Genomic DNA, 9307 nt, shown 5'->3' with positions numbered 1-9307 from the left:
CGTCTTCAAAATGGCGCGAACAAAGCACAAGGCTCGGACTATACTTCTGTGGTATAGTTGCATATATGAATTGTAGCCACTTAGTCTTCAAATGCTTCAGAACACAGCATCTTGTCGCCGTGATGTTTTCAAGTTTTCCCTGGCCTTGGAGCGCAGTAAGTGGGCGTATCGTATTCAAATAACTTGACAAGTTGACGTCATCTAGTCAGAGAAAAAGCTTCGGTCTTCTAACGATTCATAAAAATGACTCAGAGTCGACTCTTACTTTTGAAAGACAATAACTTTATATACGGTGCACTTTCATATTTCAAACTTTGCAGGATGTTTTTGTTCACTTAGATCTATGTTACACACTACATGAAAGGTAAATTTCAAAATTCCATAATAGGTGCCCTTTAAAATATTTTTTGGGTGAACTAACCGTTTAAGCCTTACGTTCAAGAAAGCACCCAATTTGTGCAGTGAGAACTGATAATTTAATCTAGTAACATGACTTGTATACCACATTCTGTGTATAATATTTAGTATATGTGCATTCATGGTAATACCAGGGGACGATATGTTCCCTCCAGAAGAGTCTGGTTCCTCACTGGGTGTTTTAAGGCAGAATCTTCTGTAAAGCTGCTTTGAAACAACATGGATTGAGAAAAACACTACATGTTTGAAAATGAACATCGACACTATTTAAATACATTAAATTAACATTAAACGTGTTTCACCTTTGTATTGTCAGTGGTTTTAGGGTCACAAACTCTGATGCATGATCTTTTTGGCTTGGTCAGCACAAACAGTGTTGAACTAAAACATAGTTGACATAATAGCAGATTTCAGACAGCTTTAAACTTCCTCTTGTGTCTGCATGGCATGTCAGGAAGTAAAAAGCAGAAGGGAGAGAGTAAGATTCATTTCCTTTCAGAAAGGTCCAAAAGAAAGCTTGTTTGCTGAAACCATGAAGTGACTCTTCTCAAGGAAAACTCGTCACATCGGAGGCATGTTGAGGTAAGTGTTACATTTTGCATTATACTCTGACACTTAAGTGATTTACAAAACAAGCAAATAATAATAAATTATGTCAACCATCACAAAATGTCTTACATTGTGCAATTGAGTTTTGCTATCTTATTGATACATGTATTAATCTATCTCTCACACTCCACTACTCTAAATGTTTTTTTTTTTTTAAAGGAACTCATTATAATTATTGGTTACCTTAAATGTTAATATTGAAAGTTATATTTCAAATAATTCATTAAAAGAATTAATTTATATTTAAAAAATCAGTCACACTTCATATCAGGTGTCTTTAACCTCTATGGAAAAAAAATCTTAAGTGGGAGAGCCGGGACAGTTGAAACACTTTTCAGATAAATGTCGTTTTCTATGATAGTTTTTTGTGATCAACAACTCACATTTGTGTTCTCTTAGTATCATGTGTTATTCGGTACAAATATAGAATGATTAAGTCAAATTTGACTTTGAGCGGTAGTTGTGCTTCAGGCGGGACGATTGCAACACGGATGAAACATAACAGTTTAAACAGCAACTATTCATCTAATGCTTGTTTTTGTTAACAATACCTGACAAGTAACCTATGTACATATTTTGTAATTTATTGTAATTTAAAGGTTCATATTAACCATTTTTGTTCTGCTGCCCAATAAACAATAGGCAATAAGCCTATGCGCATTTTGTAATCTTTCTAACAGGCTATTTTAACAAAGACAGACAAATCATTTTCTTACATTTCTTCCTTGAGTCATATTGAGTGTTTGCTAGTTGAATAGCCTGTTATTATGAAGAAAACGAGGTCAACCAGAAGACGATAAATTAAATTTATTGAAGATTGGGCAATTGATGATTATTAAAGAGATAACATGTGTTGCATAATTGAAAATGAATTTGCATGAAAAGAAACACTAGGACAGAAACAAAAACAAAAGAAAGTCTCGGAACAGTATATGAATCTATGAAGAGTATAGGCTATGAACAGCGCCTCCTGTCATTTAAACCTCTTTTGCCCTTCAACAAACAAAAAAAAACCTCTGATAATGCACACTTAAGGGTGTGTTTCAGTACCAATACACCTGCCGTATTATCATTACAATGGCACATGAAACAATAAATACAGTCCATACTTGTCAGTCCAAAAAAAGTACCGCACTCAAAAACAGCTTTGCGGCTTTAGCTCCAAAACGGCACGACGTAAAGAAGAAATGTTTTCGCGGGTCTGGTAGGCATTGCGTGCTGTACATTGACGTACATGACGTGAGTGGTTTTCAAAGAAATCTCAGTGTTTCATCCGTCCCACGTTTCAATCGTCCTGGCACTCCCCTGCAATGTATTCATTGTTTTCCTCTGCAAACTGTGCTGCTATTGAGATGAGAAACGGGTTCGGACAGGTTTAGAGGAATGAGTGGGTTGCGGTGTAAGGGAAGATAGGAAGAACCATCATTAATCATTATATATGTAATTACAGAAATCTATTACAGCTTTAATTATGTGCAAGTATTTTCTTTTTTTTTTAAATAGTACAAGTACAATGTAGAAACATGTATGTACACAAAAATCGACTTTTATCAAATTTTTTATTTAATGTTGTGTTCAGATCATTTTGACCTGGAGAAGAAATACTTTTTCCCAAAAATGCTAATTAACGTTATTGCATTGGACTAAAACTCACTGACTTTACTCACCCAGGGTGTTACTACTTCTCCAACTTTTGTTTGAGAATTTTTGTAATTTCTTGTGATTTTTTTCCCTCATTTTGTTACACTTGTGGTGTTCCCCGTCAAAAATGACCAGCCTACAAAAATTGCTTAAAAATCTCTCAATACACTATTATCACCAAATATTGGATTCAGTCTTTTTAACAGCTTGTTGTCTTTCAATTAGGACTGCTTTTGTATTTCTTTTTGGATTTGATTGATCGTAGGCCTCCTTGATTTGAGCTTATGCACTTTCATTTTTGAAAAAAAAAAAAAAAAAAAAATAAACATTATTTGTGGGTAATTTTGGCCATATTTAATAATATTTACAAATATTCTGCACAATTTATCACAGTAGTGCGCTTTAATGTTTAACCAGGAAGATCATTTTAAAATGCTTTTATTTTATAAAAAGAGTTCAAAACGGCAAAAATCTCTTCACTACTTTTTCACAAAAAAGTCAAGCGCTGTAAGTTGTCATGTGGCATCCGAAGTGTGTTGCACAATGATGAATAACACTCCCTATTTCTCTTGTTGAATAATTATTAAGTTTTGTTGGAAATTAAAAATATTCACTACCCGCACAAACGTGCACTTATTTTCAGTCTTTTTTTATTCGCAATGTCTTTTATTTTCACAGATATGTTATCAAAGCCCTTCAAATTAGAATAAAGATGGTGATTGTTAATGCTGATTTTGGATTTTCATGCATTAACAGCCACTATATATCTGCTTGAATCAGGCAGCGTTGTAACATGTGTACATGATGTTCACCATATATAATTTTGTAACACTTTACAATTAGATAAAAAAGTTTGTAGACAAACTGTAAATTGTCTTGGAAAAAGCCTAACCAGAAAGTCTGAAGTATCTGCATATTTCAAACATTTCTTTATTGTCAATAGACAGAGCCAGAAGTTAATTTAGAGTTGAGAGTGAATGAGGCAGAGAGTTTCAAGGAGGCTTCAGAGGGGAAACACATGACTGGAATAAGTTATGAAAATTGTTTTTTTTTTTTTTTCACTACACATTCATTATGTGTTTTATGCCTACACTGCCTTGCTTAGGCAAAACAAAGTAAGTACACATTTTATGAAAAGTTATTACTACAGTTATAGCTAAAATTGACTCTATGGATTTGGATTCATCCTTTTCTCCTATTTGTGAGTATGTTCCTGGTTTTTCGATTTCAGTGGAACAAGAAGTGGGCTAAGGAGAATTAAGATGAAGAAATCTCCAGGTCTGGATGGTATTAATCCTAGAGTTCTTAAGGCCTGTGCTGATCAGATTTGCAGGGTGGTTTATTATATTTTTAATTTGAGTTTGCGTTAAGAAAAATTATCCGTTTTATGGAAGACATCATGTGTAGTGCCCGTACCTGAGTTAACAAACCGCATGGAGTTCTCGCACTATAGCCCAAGTGCTTTAACTGCACAGTTAATGAAGGTTTTTGAGAGACTGGTATTAAACCATTTAAAGTCAGTATTGTGTGGTGTGGAGGATAAACTACAGTTTGCTTATAAAACTGGTGTTGGGGAGATGATGCACTTATTTACCTCCTGCATAAATCCTCAAGTCATTTAGAGACCCCAGACAGCACAGTCTGAATTACATTCTTTGACTTCTCTAGTGCATTTAACACTATTCAGCCTTAATTACTACGAAGTAAGATGGAAAATGTTGGAGTATATCATGGTATGGTGAACTGGATAACTGATGATCTCTCTAATAGACCCCAGTGTGTGAGGACGCAGGACTGTGTGTCTCGGGTAGTGAAGTGCAGCACTGGAGTCCCTCAAGGAACCGTTTTAGGTCCATTTTTGTTCACTTTTTATACATCAGATTTTCAGTATAACTCTAAATCTTGTCATCTCCAGAAATTTTCTGATGATTCTGCAATAGTTGGCTGTATAACGGACCGCGATGAGAGTGAATATAGGGAGCTAATAAAGAGTTTTGTGGACTGGTGTGAGAGAAACGGTCTCAGGCTAAACGCTAGTTAGATGAAGGAAATTGTGGTTGATTTTAGCTCTTCCTCAGCAAGCGGCACCAGCACATTTAAGAGAGTCAGAAGTTGAGATTGTAACAACTTACAAGTATCTGGGTGTATATCTGAACAACAAGCTCAACTGGTCTGACAATACGATGCAAGTTTGTAAGAAGGGTCAAAGTCGTGTTCATTTTGGGGTTTGTCATGTCTATTTAAGACCTTCTATGACTCTGTAGTCTCATCTGTGGTCTTGTACTCTGTCACTGTTGGAAAAGGAGAAAAATAAGTTAAATAAACGTATAAAGACGTAGGCTCTGTTGTGGGGAGTGAGTTACCCACCTTACAGGAGATAGTGCAGGATAAAATGATCAGGAAACTTTCTCTTATGATGAATCATGATTGTCATCCTCTTAATGAAATAGCTCGAGCTTTTGTGAGTCCCTACAGCTTATAGATTAATTCATCCCCGCTGTTACAAGGAGCGTTTTAGGAAGGTCCAACCGCAATTAGATTTTACAACCAGTGTTATGCAAGATGATAGACTATTTTCTTTTTACTTGGTAGTATATAATTTGTTGCTGTTGTGAATGTTTTTGTATGTTTTCTATTTATTCATTGTATTTTTGTGCTGCTGTGACATGTAAATTTCCCCCTGGGGATTAACCTCCTGAGACCCGAGAGCTTGCCTGGTGTGCATTTTATAATTGTTCTTGCTATTTGGGATAAGTTGGACCTAATAAGTATAATAACTAAAATTTGTTTTTGTACTGGAAGTAGTTTTTGCAGAAAATGATGTCCTCATGCGAGGACAGTGGGTCTATAATTTACCATTTTACTAGCAATTATGTGAAGTGTCAGTACAAATGAAGTGATAAACACTTGACAAAATCTGATTTTTATAATAGTACTGGTAATGGCCAGCAGGGAGCAGTAGAAGGCCACTTATTGGCTCACCTTCATTTTGAAATTCTTGATTTTTACCAGTTTTCTGCACTAAAGCAAACCAGTTTTTCCATGTTAACTCAATAATTCATGCTTACACACACACACACACACACACACACACACAGACAAATGTTGTTTTTTCAATGCTATTGCGATCTGTCTAAAAATTCCCAAGTTTAGCTAACCACATGGTAGAATAAATAACGTAATATAGTCCCAATGTCCTCAAACGAGTACTTCACATTTACTGATGTCCTGGAGTGCTACTATTACTAAAATATGTCAAATTTTAATCCCCATATGATGATGGAGACAGTATTGTACATAAATACATTTGTTTCATTCATATAATTTGAATAGATTTTTTACCTGGGTCATTTTTCTTTCGGGAAGTGTTTTGCTGATATTTTGCTGATTTTCCAGCCATTTTCTTCTCACTGACATTGGTGTAATGTTGTTATATCACCACAAGATGGTGTGGGCAGTGTCCCTAAATGTGGCCAACATGTCTAAGATTTACAAATTTGACTATCATTGTGTCAAGAGGCAAAAATGTAATGTCCTCATATGAGGACACAGGGTCTCAGTAAAGTTTATCAAATCAAATACACTCACACACATTCATGTACACAAATAAACTATTTTAAGTATTACAGGCTTTCTTTTTCACAGAGATGAACTTTATCCTCAGATCAATGAGGCCTACGATCAATGAGTTTCAAAAAGAAATACCAAACCTGTCCTAAATGAAAGAAAACAAGTTGACAAAAAGATTGAATCCAATATTTGGTGATTAATATAGCATAACTGATTTACAAGCAATTATTAAAAGGAACACAAAAGGTGTTACAGGGTTTTCAAGGGTTAAATGTCGTACACAGACTCTTAATATAGAGATAATTCTATGATCTGTCACTTGATTATACACTTATGTCAAGAAGAAAAAATAAAAATAAATTGTGGCCTATGTTGCAGTTCTTTAGTCACAAACATAATGGTAGTCTGCTATTCTAAATTTTGCCGGTGTGTGTTTTATGTGACAGGAATTACACACCCACGGCGCTGGCAGACGTCACGGACGCTTACTCCAACCAGAGCGGCGGGAACCAGTCTCTGGAGGCCTGTTCACGCGAGGGCGCTCTGAAGACAACCGTGTTCCCTGTCCTCTACACCGTCCTCTTCATCCTGGGCTCGTCTCTCAACGGCCTGGCAGCGTGGGTGTTCCTCCGAATCCCCAGTAAATCTCACTTCATCATCTATCTGAAGAACATCGTCGTGGCTGATATTATCATGACCCTCACCTTCCCCTTTAAGATCCTCGCCGACGCAAACTTGGCAACTGTCGGCGTGCGTGTGTTTGTGTGCCGCGTGTCATCTGTGCTGTTCTACCTCACCATGTATATCAGCATCTTGTTCTTCGGCCTGATCAGCATCGATCGCTGCAGAAAGACCATGTGGCCCTTTGTCGGCACCAGCCGGACACGCCTGCTCCACAGAAAGATCCTCTCGGCCGTCATATGGATCTCTCTGGTGGCTCTTGTGCTGCCCAACGTAATCCTGACGAGCCGTCCCAAAACTTCGGGCCTCATTAAATGCAGCGACCTCAAGACCGAGCTGGGACTGAAGTGGCATGAGGTGGTCAACCACGTGTGCCAGGTGATCTTCTGGGGGAACCTTGTAACCGTGATAATATGTTACACGCTCATCTCTAAAGAGCTCTACAAGTCGTACGCCCGCACACGAGCTCAACACGAGGCAAGGCAAGGAGCGGATGTTCCCCACAGAACGCTGAAGAAGAACAGCATTCAAGCAAACGTGTTCCTGGTGTTGGCCGTCTTCTTCGTGTGCTTTGTTCCCTTCCACTTCGCCCGAGTGCCATACACTATTAGCCAGACACGAGGACAGATGTTCAACTGCCAGCAGAAGCTGCTTTTCTTCCAGCTGAAGGAGAGCACGCTGTGGCTTTCCTCCCTCAATTCAGTGCTGGATCCACTCATCTACTTCTTCCTCTGCAAGTCGTTCCGGACATCCCTGTTTAACACCCTGCGTCTGTCTCCCGGCCGCTGTAGGGATCTCGGGACAGACTCCACCACCGCTCCTGTGGACAACACGCTGATATGAAGGACAAACGCCCAGTGGTTCTGATGTGCTTCTCCTACTCTTCTGATTTGCACGCTGTAACAGCAGTATATGCTACATGATGAATCAAACCTTTTAACAGCATCTTTTAACAGCTTCCACTCTCTTTCAAGAACCTAATTACCTCAACCTTGATTCAAATCAAGAGGTTTCACATGTCATGATTGGCTAGCGCAAGAAAGGGTGTCAGGAGTGATCTCTTGCCTCTTGCAGGTGTGATCTTGTTAAAAGCTTTTTGTGTTAAGATAAACATACATGTCCATCAATGTCATGTGCTAGAAGCAGAAGTACCTCTGATCCTTACTAATTTATAAAGGCGTGTGGGATGCATGGTATGTTGGTGAGTTGAATATTTGTTGTCACTGACAAACTTTTAGTGCCAGGCATCCAGACATGCAAAAGTACTAACATTTTTCATGAAAATGAATCCAAGTATTGTGGATAGGTAATGTTTAAAGACACAGATATGCATCAGTCATTTCCAACTCCAGTTCATTGTGAAGTCAATATTTGTCATGTATTTGTAATAAATGAATAAACTACTACTGTAAAAACAAAACCGTGACTATGGCAAAAAGCTGAGATTTATTGTAAACCCTTTGCAACCATTTGATTGTTGCAACACATCACTGTTTTTCTTCGTCTTGTGCTTCACAATCGGGATCAAAGTTGCTTCCCAAACTGTCTGTTCGAGGGTTGTTGCACACTTTAACATAAAATATGTTTTTAAGACCTAAACTAATCAAATTAATACCATATTTCTACACCAGAACAAACGCAAACAAAATACATCTCAAAATATATCATGTAGATTTTCTTTCTTTCTTTCAATCAAACTGGAAAAACACCAGTTCCTTTAGCCAGTTTTCACAAAGTAAAGCTATGGAAGAATTATATTAAATCATAAAAACTTTATCTTTATACACACATAAATAACCTATTTATCAAACGAAAACTGTAAAATTGCATGTAGGACATCTATGACCACTTTGATTATTGGAGGCTAAATGGAATAAAATAACTTATTTGTGTAATTTATTCAGAGAAAAAAAATAAATATTATTTAAATATTTAATATTCATCATTTACTCACCCTCATGTTGTTCCAAACTTTTATGGATTTCTTTCTTCTCTGGAACACAAAAACAGATATTATGAAAAATGTCTCTCTGAAAATCAACAATCTTCAAAATATCTAAAATTTTCACTTTCGAGTAGTGTTTACAGGACAACTGCGCAGGAACTCCACTGTTATATTTTAATTGTATTCACTGCATCTTCACCTCAGAACTGGAGTTTGTGAGTGATGTGGAGCATCTGTTTTCTCTCATTCCAAGCCAGACATTGCCATCATGCACAAAACATGTCAAATGTTAATGACTCAATAAAGCAGGGAATTGAGGGCAAATTTGGCTGGTGTGGAGAGAACGTGAAGAAGGTTTCCTAAGGTAAGTGGGACTGGAAAAGCTTTGCTCAAAGTCTTAAAGCTGCAGTTAAACCTGTTAAAATGTTCAGAGCACCACATGTC

The 9307-nt window shown here is 37.2% G+C and overlaps 1 protein-coding gene across 1 annotated transcript; it reads left to right on the top strand.

The window, feature by feature from the left end:
- The first annotated feature begins 919 nt into the window (after positions 1-919).
- p2ry12 (purinergic receptor P2Y12) lies at positions 920-8328 on the top strand. The gene is made up of 2 exons (XM_081370075.1): positions 920-999; positions 6684-8328. The coding sequence occupies exons 1-2, from the start codon at positions 992-994 to the stop codon at positions 7759-7761; spliced, it is 1086 nt and encodes a 361-aa protein (XP_081226201.1). The 5' UTR covers positions 920-991; the 3' UTR covers positions 7762-8328.
- The last annotated feature ends 979 nt before the right edge of the window (positions 8329-9307 follow it).

The sequence above is a fragment of the Scardinius erythrophthalmus genome (genome assembly GCF_964197995.2).
Source record: "Scardinius erythrophthalmus genome assembly, chromosome: 7".
In the NCBI taxonomy this organism is placed as follows: domain Eukaryota; kingdom Metazoa; phylum Chordata; class Actinopteri; order Cypriniformes; family Leuciscidae; genus Scardinius; species Scardinius erythrophthalmus.
This window is presented reverse-complemented; position numbering and strand designations above follow the sequence as displayed.